At 45.8% G+C, this 17,013-nt stretch overlaps 2 protein-coding genes across 5 annotated transcripts in view; one reads left to right on the forward strand and one right to left on the reverse strand.

Annotated features, from left to right (window-relative positions):
• LOC144600250 (dedicator of cytokinesis protein 2-like) overlaps positions 1–17,013 on the forward strand; it is a 706,150-nt gene that overhangs the window by 380,685 nt on the left and 308,452 nt on the right. The gene's annotated exons all lie outside the window — the stretch shown is intronic.
• The window catches only part of LOC144600251 (protein INSYN2B-like), a 99,634-nt gene that overhangs the window by 80,014 nt on the left and 2,607 nt on the right, over positions 1–17,013 (reverse strand). For all 4 annotated transcript variants that reach the window (XM_078411813.1, XM_078411811.1, XM_078411814.1 and 1 more), the window contains exon 2: positions 13,059–15,072. In XM_078411813.1, the coding sequence (XP_078267939.1) occupies positions 13,059–14,245 (1,187 nt within the window). In that variant the 5' untranslated portion in view covers positions 14,246–15,072. The remainder of the gene's footprint in view (positions 1–13,058; positions 15,073–17,013) is intronic.

The following is a 17,013-nucleotide window of genomic DNA, read 5'->3' on the forward strand; positions in this document are numbered from 1 at the left end:
GGGAGAAGGAGGGAGGACAAATTATTTTTAATTTAGTCCCCATTCTCTATCTCCAATTTACAAATAATGTGTTCTCTCTCTTTCCCCAGTTGTGTCCATGGGCTTCAGACCTGAAATGCTAACTCTGTTTTCCTCTCCACTGATGCTCCCCGACTTGCACTTTCTGTTTTTATTTCACAATTCCAGCATCTTCAGCTCTTTCCTAAAGTATCACTTCCGACCTCAGTTCATGATTGGTCACGGTCTCTGGACGATACCTGCACGAGTCCAATCTTAAATCTACAACTTCTAATATGTTGATGCTATCATTACTCTGCGGAGAGGCCCGGCACACTGGCATTACATTTTCCTGTCAGAAGTAGCTTGAAATATAGGGTAAAGAGGTGTGCGTTGGAAAACTGAAGGTTTCCACTGTGGGTGCAGAGTGGTGTAGCTAGTGGAGCAGGTGTTTGACACGTCCACTGATCTAGGTTTGATCTTGACCTTGCATATTGGGCTTGTAATCACCTCAGTCTCCAGTTTCCTCCCACATCCCAAAGACGCGTTGGGTTTCAGGTTAATTGGCGCCTGTAAATTGGCCCTGATGTGTATGGAATGGATCAGAAACATAGAACTCGAATGTATGGCTTTTGAGTGTGTGTGGTTGGCATGGACTCAGTGGGCCGAAGGGCCAAATTCCACGTTGTATCTCTAAACTCAATGAATGTGCCTGGGTTTCCTCAATATCCCCAAACATTAAAAAGATTTATGAAATGGAAAGTTAATTTTACACCGTTAATTGCCCAAATGTAGTAGGAAAGTACGAGGAAGGAGGAGGGATGATGGGAGTGTTGTGAGAATAGGTTACAGTGGAAATTAGTTGGGGAATGGGAATGCTCTGAAAATCAGCAGAGACTCAACGGTCTGAATAACCGTGCTCTGTGTGAAAAGGAGGCTAGACCAAACCAAAGGAAGCCATATTTCTGCAGAGGAAGCAGGCGGAGGTGGAGTCTCTGCGGCTCTGGATGGTTTCTTGAGGAAGGCAGCTGATCAATTCACAAATAAATAGTGAGGAATTTACCGAGACAGAGGTTCACCTGCACCTCCTCCAACCTCATAGATGCAACACCTGTCCCTTTACCTCCCCCCTCAACTCCATCCAAGGACCCAAACAGTCTTTCCAGGTGAGACAGAGGTTCACCTGCACCTCCTCCAACCTCATCTATTGCATCCGCTGCTCCAGATGTCAACTTATTTACATCGGCAAAACCAAACGCAGGCTCGGCAATCGCTTCGCTCAACACCTGCGCTCAGTCCGCGTTAACCAATCTGATCTCCCGGTGGCTGAGCACTTCAACTCTCCCTCCCATTCCCAGTCTGACCTTTCAGTCATGGGCCTCCTCCAGTGCCATAGTGAGTCCCACCGGAAATTGGAGGAACAACACCTCATATTTCGCCTGAGCAGCTTGCAGCCCAGTGGTATGAACATTGACTTCTCTAACTTAGATAGTTCCTCTGTCCCTCTCTTCCCCTCCCCCTTCCCAGATCTCCCTCTATCTTCCTGTCTCCACCTATATCCTTCCTTTGTCCCGCCCCCCTGACATCAGTCTGAAGAAGGGTCTCGACCCGAAACGTCGCCCATTCTCCTGAGATGCTGCCTGACCTGCTGAGTTACTCCAGCATTTTGTGAATAAATACCTTTGATTTGTACCAGCATCTGCAGTTATTTTCTTACACTTCCTCCTGGCCAGTTCACTGGTAACATGTGAATGGGCTCCTAATTTTATCAGAGGCATCTCAACTGACAACAGCCTGAGGACCTCCCCAGCTTTCTGGTTGCAAACTTGGTGAATGTTACCATGGTGACCGTGTTGGCAGCAATATGCATTATCCATTAGATTGAATTGGAATTAAATGTGCCAACATGAATTTAAGAAGTTATTCCAAGTAAACATTTTACGGACAGAGAGGGATTAACTAAGATATAAATGAGTGGAAATATTCGATGCAAGCGTTTATCTCAATTGGTAACTCCAAAATAATCGTCATTGCACAATTTTAGATTATAAAGTGATAATGAGTGAGGAAAACATTTATTTTCCTTGAAGCACACAATTAGCCTTCAGTCACTCCTGCCCATGATTTGTCACTGTTGATCTGCACTGCTGTTCACCTCTGCGATGCCCATGTGGAACTGAGGGAGGGAGTGCAGCGTCTGTTCACTAGGTTAATTCCCAGAATGGCAGGACTGTCGTTTGTTGAAAGACTGGAGCGACTAGGCTTGAATACACTGGAATTTAGAAGGATGAGAGGGGATCTTATCGAAACATATAAGATTATTGAGGGATTGGACGCGTTAGAGGCAGGAAACATGTTCCCAATGTTGGGGGAATCCAGAACCAGGGACTACAGTTTAAGAATAAGGGTTAGGCCATTTAATACGGAGATGAGGAAAAACTTTTTCACTCAGAGTTGTAAATCTGTGGAATTCTCTGCCTCAGAAGGCAGTGGAGGCCAATTCTCTGGGTGCTTTCAAGAGAGAGCTAGATAGAGCTCTTAAGGATAGCAGAGTCAGGGGGTATGGCGAGAAGGCAGGAACAGGGTACTGATTGTGAATGATCAGCCATGATCACATTGAATGGCGGTGCTGAAAACACAGACAAAAATCAGAATTGTGTTAGGACGAAAACAAAGATAAGGATTGTTAAGAATTGATTTATTCACAAAATGCTGGAGTAACTCAGCAGGTCAGGCAGCATCTCGGGAGAGGAGGAATGGGTGACGTTTCTGGTCGAGACCCTTCTTCAGACGGTTAAGAAGGTGCATTAAAAAGATTTAACAACCTCCAAAATAAAAAAAATAGCAAAAGCTTTTACACAGCCATTAGGGCATGAAAAAAAAATCTTGGAAGGCAAAGGGCTCACTAAGGCATTAATGGTGCCACATTTCATATCAGAACAAGGAGCTTGATTGAAATGCACTTTTAAATGTTTTTGACAAAGGCAGGTGGAAGTAGGACTATAGGAGACTCTTGAGTGGGATGTGAAGAGCTTTTACTGGAAGCCATTATCTAGAAGGATGCAACACTAAAAATGTATACATATACTACTGGATGGTTTTCAACTCAGAAGAATGAGGAAGGCAAGGGAGGAGCCAAAGGAGGCACTAACCAAATTGTTTTAAATGACTGCTGTTGACAGCAGCAAATGTAAGAATCTCTGCCCAATTTCAAATCAATGGGGGCGAAGATCAGGCCAGGCTTCTAATGCCGGGCGGGTGATAGAGACACCACTTCCATGTTCTGATGCAAATTTGATGATCAGCCACTCAGAGGATCACAAATGGTCAAGGTCAGGAGCTAGACACAAAATGCTGGAGTAGCTCAGCGGGACAGGCAGCATCTCTGGAGAGAAGGAATGGGTGACGTTTCGGGTCGAGACCCATCTTCAAACTGATGTCAGGAGCTAATGTGTGAGCAGAATGGGAGGATTGAGAGCGCAGGATTACAGAGTGCAGATCCAGCTTGACTAATTGACGCGGACTTCTTGGGAGCAGCGGAGTAAAGGAATGTGTGAAGGCTGAAGAAGGGTCTCGACCCAAAACGTCACCCATTCCTTCTCTCCCGAGATGCTGCCTGACCTGCTGAGTTACTCCAGCATTTTGTGAATAAATATCTTCGATTTGTACCAGCATCTGCAGTTATTTTCTTACACTAAAGGAATGTGTGAGATACTGTGTGCATTGTTTTAGATGTTTTTAAATAAAGAGCAGAAAATAAACAAAACGTCTTGCCCTCCATCTCTATTCACTTGAAGGTTATACGGCAGCTTTAGCGGATTAGAGTATAGAGTTAAGTCCAAAGGTTATGAGTAGAATTAGGCCTTTTGGCCCATCAAGTCTACTCCGCCAATTAATCATAGCTGATCGATCTCTCCCTCTTAAACCCATTTTCCTGCCTTCTCCCCAAAACCTCTGACACCCATACTTATCAAGAATCTATCTATCTCTCTCTGCCTTAAAAATATCCACTGACTTGGCCTCCATAGCTTTCTCTGGCAAAGAATTCCACAGATTCACCACCAAAGGTCATTGCGTGGCCCAAGAACCTACAATAAAATGAGAGCACATGTTATGAAAATTAGGTGGATCAATTACTGGGACGGAAACTGTTTTTTTCCGTTTTCAGAACTTCCATTGGCTTGCCCCTCCCTACCTCAGAAGGTATCTCCAACCTCACAGCCTTTATAAACGTCCAAGTTTGGTCTCTTGTCTTTTCCATGTTTCTATTCACCATTGCTGGGCCTGCACACGGTCCCCTCCAGAAACCTCTCTGCCTCTCCTTCCCAAAAGATGCCAACAAACTGAACTCCTTGTCAAAGTATTTTTGGTGCTAATAATTTATGATATGGGTCATCGTTAAATTTAGTCTGATTACATACTTGCAAATCCTTTGGGACACTTAATTAGTGATGATATATTTAACACAAGTTGATGTTGACGTTGTGGCTGCACATGGAGACTGGTGCTGAGTAGATGCGGAGATATGGGCTAGGGTGTTAATGGCTGAACTTCACCTTTAGTTTGGGATGCGGGTGGCTGCATGCCTGGTTCTCTCTGGTGCTTTCAATTTATAACAACAATTTGAACACAAGCATGAGGGAAAAGGCATCAGGTCCACAAATCCCCAAAATCCATAGATCCAGTCTGCAGGGAGAAGCCGGTAATGGGGCGACCAGAACGGCGTGTAATACTCTAAATACAGCCTAACCAAAGCCCTAGAGAGCTGCTCCATGACTTCCTGACTCTTACATTCAATGCCCCTAGCAATGAAGGCAAGCCGACCATAACCCTACTTTCCTATCCTATCTACTTGTGCTGCCACCTTCAGTGGGCTATGAACTTGGGCTCCAAGATCCCTCTTGTATACACTGGAATATAGGCTTGTATACACTGGAATATAGAAGGATGAGGGGGGATCTTATTGAAACATATAAGATAATTAGGGGATTGGACACATTAGAGGCAGGAAACATGTTCCCAATGTTGGGGGAGTCCAGAACAAGGGGCCACAGTTTAAGAATAAGGGGTAGGCCATTTAGAACGGAGATGAGGAAGAACTTTTTCAGTCAGAGAGTTGTAAATCTGTGGTGAAGGTGTGGAATTCTCTGCCTCAGAAGGCAGTGGAGGCCAGTTCGTTGGATGCTTTCAAGAGAGAGCTGGATAGAGCTCTTAAGGATAGCGGAGTGAGGGGGTATGGGGAGAAGGCAGGAACGGGGTACTGATTGAGAGTGATCAGCCATGATCGCATTGAATGGCGGTGCTGGCTCGAAGGGCTGAATGGCCTACTCCTGCACCTATTGTCTATTGTCTGCACATCAATAGTGGTTAATGGTCATACCATTAACTTTATACTCTCTCCTTACATTCAACCTCTCAAAGTACAATGTCTAACACTTGCTTGGGTTAAACTCTATCTGCCATTTCTCCATCCATTTTTGCAGCTGATCTATACCAGGCTGTATCTTCGGACAGCATTCCTCACTGTCTGCAACTCCTCCAATGTTGGTCTTGTCACTTATTCACCAACCCATCTACATTATGTTTTAATCGTTTATATATATATATATATATATATATATATATAGATTACAAACAGCAAGAGTCCCAGCACAGATCCTAAGGAACTCCACTGGTCACAGATGTCCTGCCAGAATATCTATTTTCCACCACAACCCTCTGTCTTCTATGAATAAGCCAGTTTTTAATCCATATGATAAAGTCATTGTGAATTCCATACATCTTAAGAAGATCCTAAGGTCATAAGTGATACGAACAGAATTAGGCCATTCAGCCCATCAAGTCTACTCCGCCATTCAATCATGGCTGATCTATCTCGCCCTCCTAACCCCATTCTCCTGCCTTCTCCCCATAACCCCAGACACATGTGCTAATCAAGAATTTATCTATCGCTGCCTTGAAAATATCCATTGACTTGGCCTCCACAGCCTTCCGTGGCAAAGAATTCCACAGATTTACCACCGTCTGACCAAAAAAAATCCTCTTCATCTCCTTCCTAAAGGAACGTCCTTTAATTCTGAGGCTGTGACCTCTAGTCCTGCCACCAACATCATAGCCTTTGGGTCCTTGGTGATGCCATTGCTCAATTTGTTTGGTCCATGTGAGTAAGTTATTTGTCACCTTTAGTCCGTCAAGTCTATGAGTCTCAGAACGATCTCTTCGACCCCATTTCTCCACTTATTTCTCTGTAACCCACTCCCTCGCATGCTCATTAATTCCAACATCCCCCAACTCTCCTGCATTTAGGATCACATACACTGGCCAATTAATCTACAACGGGCACGTCACTGGAAGGTGGGAGCAGACCTGACCACCTGATGGTTGTAAAGGTTTAAGAAGGCTCGCTGTTAATTAGAAACAGCCTATAACTTGTGCCTGACCAGTGCTGGACACTTCTCTGAAACAAGTTTAAATAAGAAAAGTAGAATCAATAAAACAAGCATAGCCCAGATGGGAAAACTAATTGGTGTATAGGCGAAGAAAATCAGATTTTTATAATTACACTGCAATTATCACACTATATACCCTATAATACCCTAACGGCAGCGGCTGACTAGCAGTCTGTCCGTCTTTTTTTTGTTGAGTGTCGGTGTTGGGATGATTTTTATATATATTTTTTTGGTTGTGTATGTGTGGGAGGGGGTGGTGGTGTGTGGGGGGTGGGTGGGTGTGGGGAACTTTTCTCTTCCTCACGGCGCGGGGTGCGGCTCGGCTGCGGGGCCTAACATCCCCCGGTGCGGCTCGGCCGCTGGACTTTACATCCCGGTGCAGCTTGGCCGCTGGACTTACATCGCCCGGTGCAGCTCGGCTGCGGGGCTTAACACCGCCCGGTGCAGCTCGGCTGCGGGGCTTAACACCGCCCGGTGCAGCTCGGCTGCGGGGCTTAACACCGCCCGGTGCAACTCGGCTGCGGGACTTAACACCGCCCGGTGCAGCTCGGCTGCGGGGCTTAACACAGCCCGGTGCAACTCGGCTGCGGGACTTAACACCGCCCGGTGCAGCTCGGCTGCGGGGCTTAACACCGCCCGGTGCAGCTCGGCTGCGGGGCTTAACACCGCCCGGTGCAACTCGGCTGCGGGACTTAACACCGCCCGGTGCGGCTCGGCTGCGGGACTTAACACCGCCCAGTGCAACTCGGCTGCGGGACTTAACACCGCCCGGTGCGGCTCGGCTGTGGGACTTAACACCGCCCGGTGCGGCTCGGCTGCGGGACTTAACACCGCCCGGTGCAGCTCGGCTGCGGGGCTTAACACCGCCCGGTGCAACTCGGCTGCGGGACTTAACACCGCCTGGTGCGGCTTGGCTGCGGGACTTTTCACCGCTGGTGCGGCTCGGCTGCGGGACTTAGCTGCGCAAGGCTTGGTCGCGGGCCTTTCATCGCCCGGTTCGGCCGCGAGACGTTTCAGTGCCCGGTGCGGGGACTGTGCGGGTCGGTCGGGGACGAGCTGTCTGTCCGTGGGCGTGGGGAAGAGAGTGGAAGTTTTGTTGCCTCCATCACAGTGAGGGGGTGTTTGGAGTCACTGTGATGGACGTTTGTGTTGGGGTTATGTGTCTTGTGTTCTTTTTTTTTTCTATGACTGCTATGTAGTTTCCTTCGGTACTTCGGTACCGAACGACAAATAAAGCTCTGTTATACCTGTTATTTCTGGCATTGTCTTTATGCAAATGATGGGATTTTATCAAGTGCTGTTCAACAGTGATGGTACGTGGATGCTGATTTTGTGTGGTATTGTAAAACTCGTGTTGGCAGACCATCTTAAGGCTCCTAATTTTTTAATTTGATGATAACTTAGGGATGTAACACGGGTTGCAGAAACTTGCTATTGCCTGCTTTAGCTCATAAGCCACGATGTAACCCATTTCTATCAACGTTATATAACGTTCTTTATCAACAGATGGGGTCTACTTATAGAAGGTTTAATAGTACATTGCAGTCATCTGTTACTATTGCAAATGTGAGAGCAAACAAGAACGGTTATTCTACTTAAACTTTCTCGTTTGATGACACATTCCGGCTTCTTGCAGTAGAAACATAGAAACGTAGGTGCAGGAGGAGGCCATTTGGCCCTTCGAGCCAGCACCACCATTCATTGTGATCATGGCTGATCATCTACAATCAGTAACCTGTGCCTGCCTTCTCCCCATATCCCTTGATTCCACTAGCCCCTAGAGCTCTATCGAACTCTTTTAAATTCATCCAGTTAATTGGCCTCCACTTCCTTCTGTGGCAGAGAATTCCACAGATTCACAACTCTCTGGGTGAAAAAGTTTCTTCTCACCTCAGTTTTAAATGGCCCTCCCTTTATTCTTATACTGTGTCCCCTGGTTCTGGACTCCCCCAACATTGGGAACATTTTTCCTGCATCTAGCTTGTCTAGTCCCTTTATAATTTTATACATCTCTATAAGATCCCCTCTCAACCATCCTAGTTTTTCCAATCTTTCCTCATACGACAGTCCCTCCATCCCAGGGATTAACCTCGTGAACCTACGCTGTACTGCCTCAATAGCAAGGACGTCCTTCCTCAAATTAGGATAACTGTTATGTATCTCCCCAACTGCAAATCTGACATTTCCAAGTGTTCCAAGATCTCTTGGGATTGCCCAGTGGGTGAACAGAAATGGATGGAGAGGGTCACACACATCAAGACACACGGCAAACACTCATGATGCAGATGATATGTTGGTTCATGCATGAATTATGCAATCCAATGTTGTTCACTGTGAATGGCTTATACATGGACTTTAAACATTCCATACCCATTCCTGGTTAATAATTTTGGCAATTCATGTCTGTGTGCATGGATAGGCAACACAATGGTGCATCGGATAAGCTGCTACCTCACAGCGTCAGAGACCGGGATTCGGTCCTGACCTTAAGTGCTATCTGAGTGGAGTTTGCACGTTCTCGCTATGACTGCATGGATTTCCTCCGGGTGCTCTGGTTTCCTCCCACATCCCCAGAAACGTGCGTGTTTGTAGGTTGATTGGCCTCTATAAATTGCCCCTGGTGTGTAAGGAGTGGATGAGAAAGTGAGATCACATTGAACTAGTGTAACAGAGTGATTCATGGTCTGCATGGACTCAGTGGGCCGAAGGGCCTGTTTCCAGGCTTCATCTCTAAACTAAACTAAACTAAACTAAACTAAACTAAACTAAACTAAACTAAACTAAACTAAACTAGCGGCAGGGAGTAAATAAGGTTCTTGAGGAATATAAAGAATGTAAAAGGAATCTTAAGAAGGAAATTAGAAAAGCAAAAAAAAGATATGAGGTTGCTTTGGCAAGTAATGTAAAAGTAAACCCCAAGGGTTTCTACAGATATGTCAATAGCAAAAGGATAGCGAGGGACAAAATTGGTCCATTGGAGAGTCAGAGTGGACAGCTATGTGCTGAGCCGGAAGAAATGGGGGAGATATTAAACAATTTCTTTTCTTCGGCATTCACCAAGGAGAAGGATATTGAGTTATGCGAGGTAAGCGAAACAAGTAGAGTAGTGATGGAAACCATGAGGATCAAAGAAGAGGAGGTACGGACACTTTAAAAAAATATAAAAGTGGATAAGTCTCCAGGTCCTGACAGGATATTCCCTAGGACATTGAGGGAAGTTAGTGCAGAAATAGCAGGGGCTATGACGGAAATATTTCAAACGTCATTAGAAACGGGGATGGTGCCGGAAGATTGGCGCATTGCGCATGTTGTGCCCTTGTTTAAAAAAGGTTCTAAAAGTAAACCTAGCAATTATAGACCTGTTAGTTTGACGTCTGTGGTGGGAAATTTAATGGAAAAGATACTTAGGGACAATATATATAAACATATGGATAAACAAGGCCTGATTAGGAACAGTCAACATGGATTTGTGCCTGGAAGGTCATGTTTGACTAATCTTCTTGAATTTTTTGAAGAGGTTACCAGGGAAATTGATGAGGGCAAGACTGTGGATGTTGTCTATATGGACTTCAGTAAGGCATTTGACAAAGTTCCACATGGAAGGTTGATTAAGAAGGTTAAATCGTTGGGTATTAATAGTGAAGTTGCAAGATGGATTCAACAATGGCTGAATGGGAGATACCAGAGGGTAATGGTTGACAACTGTATGTCAGGTTGGAGGCCAGTGTCTAGTGGAGTACCCCAAGGATCTGTGTTGGGTCCGCTGTTGTTTGTCATTTACATCAATGATCTGGATGATGGTGTGGCAAATTGGATTAGTAAGTATGCAGATGATACTAAGATAGGTGGTGTAGTTAATAATGAAGTAGATTTTCAAAGTCTACAGAGAGATTTGGGCCTTTTGGAAGGGTGGGCTGAAAGATGGCAGATGGAGTTTAATGCTGATAAGTGTGAGGTGCTGCATTTTGGTAGGACAAATCAAAATAGGACGTACAGGGTAAATGGTAGGGAATTGAGGAATGCAGTGGAACAGAGGGATCTGGGAATAACTGTGCATTGTTCCCTGAAGGTGGAATCTCATGTGGATAGGGTGGTGAAGAAGGCGTTTGGTATGCTTGCCTTTATAAATCAGAGCATCGAATATAGAAGTTGGGACGTAATGTTAAAATTGTACAAGGCATTGGTGAGGCCGAATCTGGAATATGGTGTGCAGTTCTGGTCGCCAAATTATAGGAAGGATGTCAACAAAATAGAGAGAGTACAGAGGAGATTTACTAGAATGTTGCCTGGGTTTCAGCACTTAAGCTACAGAGAGAGATTGAACAGGTTGGGTCTTTATTCTTTGGAGCGTAGAAGGTTAAGGGGGGATTTTAAGAGGGACGGACAGAGTTGACGTGGGTAAGCTTTTCCCTTTGAGAGTGGGGAAGATTCAAACAAGGGGACATAACTTCAGAATTAAGGGACAAAAGTTTAGGGGTAACATGAGGGGTAACTTTTTTACTCAGAGGGTGGTGGCTGTATGGAATGAGCTTCCGGTGGAAGTGGTGGAGGCAGGCTCGATTTTATTATTTAAGAGTAAATTAGATAGGTATATGGATGGGAGGGGATTGGAGGGTTATGGTCTGAGAGCAGGTAGATGGGGCTAGGTCGGAGAAAGTGTTCGGCGTGGACTAGAAGGGCCAAACTGGCCTGTTTCCGTGCTGTAATTGTTATATGGTTATATGGTTAAACTAAACTAAACTAAACTAAACTAAACTAAACTAATCTAAACTAAAGTGTTCTTCTTGTCACAAAGAAGGCAACAGGAAGGGTGTAGAAAAGTCTTACAAAGAAAATACCTGAGGTGGTCATAAGACTAACCAGGCTAGGGGTTCTTTCTCGAGACATTGGAAGGCTTGGGAACACTAGTAAAAGTACTTTTTAAAATTACGCTTTTAAGCATAAGAAGCACATTTGATGGGGAATTGGATTAAGGGCCATAATTATAAAAGAGTATAATATTATAGGAGGAGTATATAAGGAGTTCAGAGGAGGTAGTTCCAGGAGTGGTGAGGATTTTCAACCCACTGCTACAGAGGGTATTCATGGAGTTCACATTTAAGGACACATTGGAATAGGTACTCAAGGAATAAATCATCAAGGAAGTAAGGTAGGGGAGTACCTCAATGACCAGTTTCAATGCTCTATCCTCTGCACGCTGGATCTCAACCTGACATGGCTAATTTAAAACCAGGCAAATGAAAACTTTTTTAAAAAGTTAAAGTGTAAATCTGAAATAACAATGAGTCAGATGGCATTTGTGGTAAGAGAAGCAACACTAGCATTTCAGGTCAAAGATCTCTCATCAGTTTTGGGCTAGGTGGGCCTGTGGTGCAGCAGTGGTGCTTGCAGCTGTATCGCAGCTTACACGACTGCAATGGAATCCCAGAATCCTTGCAATGTTTGCACGCTCTCCCTGAGATGATGGAATGGAATGGAATACGCTCTTGTCACATGTGACTAGGCACAGTGAAGTTCTTCGCTTGCATACCCAATGTACACAAATTGAAGGGTTAGGTGGACCTGGATGGGGTGGGCTTCCTCCTGATGCTCTGCTTTTGTGCTGGATGAGGGTTTGGGGTTGATAGGTTAATTAGCCAATGTAAATTGCTTCGAGTGCACGTTGTTGGTATGGGAACAAAGGGGGAGTTGATGTGAGTGGGGAAGAGTTGGAAAATTGGGAAGTAAGTGGGGTGTGGCATTTTGCTGAGGCTTGCGTTGTGTTCCGTGGGCATGTGTTCCATGGGCGCGTGTTCCATGGGCGCGTGTTCCATGGGCGCGTGTTCCGTGGGCGTGTGTTTCGTGGGCGTGTGTTCCATGGGCGCGTGTTCCATGGGCGTGTGTTCCATGGGCACGTGTTCCATGGGTGCGTGTTCCGTGGGCGCGTGTTCCATGGGCGTGTGTTCCGTGGGCGCGTGTTCCATGGGCGTGTGTTTCGTGGCATCTTTCCACGTCATGGAAAAACATGGGAGCAACCTGAAATGTTTACTGCTACTTTCTCCACAGATGCTACCTAACATGTTTAGAAGTAGAAGTAGGCTTGTATACACTGGAATTTAGAAGGATGAGAGGGGATCTTATCAAAACATATAAGATTATTAAGGGGTTGGACACATTAGAGGCAGGAAACATGTTCCCAATGTTGGGGGAGTCTAGAACCAGGGGACACAATTTAAGAATAAGGGGTAGGCCATTTAGAACGGAGATGAGGAAAAACTTTTTCAGTCAGAGTTGTAAATCTGTGGAATTCTCTGCGCTCAATTCAGTCATCTCGCTGCACATATCCACCTGGTAAACCATCGGACCTCAGCAGACGAGGACACAGCGGTTTAGACAATAGACAATAGACAATAGGTGCAGGAGGAGGCCATTCGGCCCTTTGAGCCAGCACCGCCATTCAATGTGATCATGGCTGATCAGTCTCAATCAGTACCCCATTCCTGCCTTCTCCCCATACCCCCTGTGACTGAACGCCAAACCTCAACATGTTAAAAATTGGGAAATAAATGGGGGGGAGAGGGGGGGGAGACAAATGTTACAAAAAAACTGAAAATGTAATAAAAGCCATCGTACCCTTCATTAAGTGCTTTTGTTTTCTCCATGTCCTGAATTACATTCAGAAGGACTTTGATCTTGTGTTCGTTTGACTGTAGGGTGTCCTCGATGAACTGCATCCGGCCTTGTAGATCAAACAAGTCCCCTTGTGTCAGATGGATTTGATTAATTTCCTTAATCCTTTTGCTTGTTTGAGCTTTGATTTCCGTGTTACAGGAGGCTGTGTGATTAGTAGCAGTGTCAGAAGCAGGGTCGGTGCCTGAGATGCCTGCCCTGTCCTGGTTTAGTGTGCACAATGTGGGCTTTGGAACGTCCGTGCCCGCTCGTTCACTCTTGCCGACACACTCGGGAGGGCAGTCTGCACACTCCGGCCAAACCTCGTCCTTGCACTGGCCTTCCCCTCCAGGCACGGCTGCAAGACACAGCTGTGCGGACACTGATTCCACTTTGTGCAGACCAGGACAGTTTGGGTGTGACCCATTCCCATTCTGCGCACTTCCAGCCAAGGAGTCACCAGTGTTGGAATGAGGATGTCCAGGATCTGATGGATGGTCCAACACCATTAGTCTCCCAGAGTTGTGTGCATCGGCGGAGATACCTGGGCAGTGGCAGGAAGCTGACCCCTCGCACTGTGTCTCTGGTAGTTTGGGCTCTGGTGATTTTGATAAGGGCTTCCTCCTGACCATGCTACAGGTGCTCGGCTCAGAAGATCCTCCCACAGCTGCTTTCACCTGGGTTAAACTGGGCTCAGTCCGTTCAACCTGTGTGGCAGCATCGGTCACATCCAAGGCCAGGCCTTTGCCAGTGGCAGTGACCGCTTCACCTTTAGCCGACTCCATTAACATGGAGCCCTTGGCCGATTTGCTGGAGTTCCTCAGTTTACCCTTGAACCTTGGAAGGTGCTTTCTCAGACTTGGCGAGGTCTGAATAGCGATGCTTTTGAAGACGCCTTGTCTCTTGGGTATCGCCAGCGAGCAGCTGGCCAGTCCCTCTGGCCTGGGACGTTGTGCTTTGCCCTTTGGTGCAGGTTTTCCTTCAGCCTTCTCCCTCATGTTGGCCGCGTGTTCCTCTTTGAAGTGCACTTGGCTGGCGGTGTCACCTGAAGTCTGTCCTTGCTTGAGCTCAAGGGAGCGAACCTTTGTGTCCTCCAGCGGCGTGCTGTGACATCGAGAAACTTGCAAGCAATTGCTTTCTTTCCGGCCCATCACAGTGGTCGATGGCAAGGGGCAGAATCGTGGCGGTGCATGTGAGTTGCGGTTGAAAGTAACTCCCTGGCCAAAACAGCTAAAGTCAGCGTGTCTCAGACTGAACCACAGCGAAAGATCAATGGCGAAGGTCGAAATTGTTCATAATGCTTGGTAAACTGAAGGATGTGTAACAGCTGCCAGACAGGTAGGCGGACAAGGAAAAAACATTCTGTCAAAAGTTGAAGTGCGAATCAGAAAAGAGAAGTAAAGACCTTGACATCTCTGTGTTTAATTGAAACTGTACAAACTGTGCTTTGTGGCTTCGCAATGCATCCTGGCCCCCATTGTAAAATGATACAAAAGCTATTTTAAGGGCTGCCACATGAGCACTGAACAAAACTGTACCAAAGAAAGCAATTCTGCGCAGGCAGTCGGTCTCAGAGAGCGATAGTTTCTCAAGTTTCTGGGAAGGCTTGGAATCTGCAAAGTGAGAAGCCACAACAGATCCCGTGACAAGTTCCTTGGGTGGCCTCCCTTACTCGTGGTGATAGGTTCCACTGGGTCCCACCGACAACAGTCTCCATTCCTCCAAGTCCTTTCCTCCTCAGCCGGAGATACCCAATCAGCTCCGAGTCAGGGGGGTGGTGGGGGAGAGAGAGATCAGTGGCGGGCAATTAAATCAGAGCGAGGTCTATTGGAATAGATCCCATTGGTTTCTGGTGCATGCCAGGTGTAGACTGCTGAGGCAATCTTCAATGACTCTCGAATGGAGGCAGGCCCCTAAAAATAGAGCTGGAGACTTGAGAACACTGTGGACAATTGGTTGTGGACAATCACAGTTGTTTCTAGAAATGGAATACAAAAGGTAAAGCATTTAATGTTTTGCTCGGGGTGAACATTTCAATTTAAGAAAAAAGATTTCCAATTCTAAAGCACCTTCAAAGTTGGTTCTCTTTCATTTCCTTCAAAGCCATATCTCAATCACCAAAGGCTCAGTTGCTGAAGGGTTTTGGGCTGAAGGATTTCGTTTTTGGTCGAGCTTCCATTTACAGTGTTTGGTATTAGGTTTATGTTTAGGTTTATTATTGCCACATGTACCGAGGTACAGTGAAAAGCTTTGTTTTGCATGGTATCCAAACAGATCGGATATGCTCAGCAGGCAGGTCTGAAGAAGGGTCTCGAGCCGAAACGTCACCCATTCCTTCTTTCCAGAAATGCTGCCTGTCCCGCTGAGTTACTCCAGCATTTTGTGTCTACCTTTGGTTTAAACCAGCACCTGCAGTTCCTTCCCACACAGATCAGACACGCTATACGAGGTACCAATTATTCAGTATTAGCCAGAAAACCACAGTCAGGACAAGATTTGTTACTAAATAGTCGGGATTTGTTTCCAGCAACAGCTGCTGGAGTTGTTGGTGGTACATGTCACCTCAGCAAGGATGGGAATAACTTTGCAGCGATGGCTCTCAAAGTCCACCAGGTGCCCAGCACTGTGGCAGGGACAGTCAATGAAGAGTGATGAGCAATTTTGCTGGAGGACACAGAGCGGGTCGAGCAGCATCTGTGGAGTGGGGAGACGGAAGATATGGTCAATGTTTTGGATCAAAACCTTGCATCAGGTCATAGCCTTAGAATGAAAGGACGTTCCTTTAGGAAGGAGATGAGGAGGAATCTCATTGTGATGAATCTGTGGAATTCTTTGCCACAGAAGGCTGTGGAGGCAGAATCAATTGATATTTTTAAGGCAGAGATAGATAGATTCTTGATTAGTACGGGTGTCAGGGGTGATGGGGAGATGGTAGGAGAATGGGGATAGGAAGGGAGAGATAGATCAGTCATGTTTGAATGGCGGAGTAGACTTGATGGGCTGAATGGCCTAATTCTGCCTCTATCACTTATAAACTTATGATCAGGACTGGAGAACGGTGATGCAAGGTATCGACCGAAACATTAACCACTCCTTTCTCACTGATGCTGTCTATCCAAGTGAGTCCTTCCAACAGACTTTTGTTGTGCTGGATTCTATCTGCAGTCTCTGTGTCACCAGTTAATGAAGAGTGATGAGTTGGGGGACAGTACTGAGGGGTAGAATGTCTATGGCATGACTATATTTGAACAATCGGAGTCTAAGGGAAAGTGAATTTAAAACAAGAGTATGGAGCATTTTAAAAAGTTGAACCGAGAAGAGTTAAAATTGAATCCATGCCCACAATCCACTGTTATTGTATTTTGACTTTAAGTAGGAATATGAAGAGAGAACTTGCAAAATGTAGAACATTTAACAATTTCAGCTTGTCCCAGAGGGATTGCATGCCAAGTACTTAACTGAACTATTTTTCTCCTTATAGTAATGCAGGATAATGCAGTAAAATTATTGACTCAAGAACATTCACTGGAGGTTCAGTTGTAGAAGTGTGGCTGACATTCCAGGTTTATCTGCAGGATTGGAACAATCGGAAAATCCACTTTAATGGACAAAGGCCATTAAAATAAACACTTCTATCTCCATTCCATGGAATGCTACATTTGATAATTATAACTATGCTGTGGACAGGTGAGGTGGTTAAAGACAGTTAACTTTGATGTGAAATCTTTTGTAGGTCCACCAAGGTTAAGTAATAGCTGACACCAATGCATGTCCCAAACATGCCTTTGTTAGTGCAGTGCTGGGTTGGGTGGGTGTTGTACACCATACTAGATGTATAATCAAGTACCAACACCAGACTTGTGCCTCTGTTCACAGTTATTCTGCGCAGAAAACATTGAACAGACCAGGTCTAGTTAAG

Source organism: Rhinoraja longicauda, chromosome 14 (assembly GCF_053455715.1).
Source record: "Rhinoraja longicauda isolate Sanriku21f chromosome 14, sRhiLon1.1, whole genome shotgun sequence".
Classification (NCBI taxonomy): Eukaryota; Metazoa; Chordata; class Chondrichthyes; order Rajiformes; family Arhynchobatidae; genus Rhinoraja; species Rhinoraja longicauda.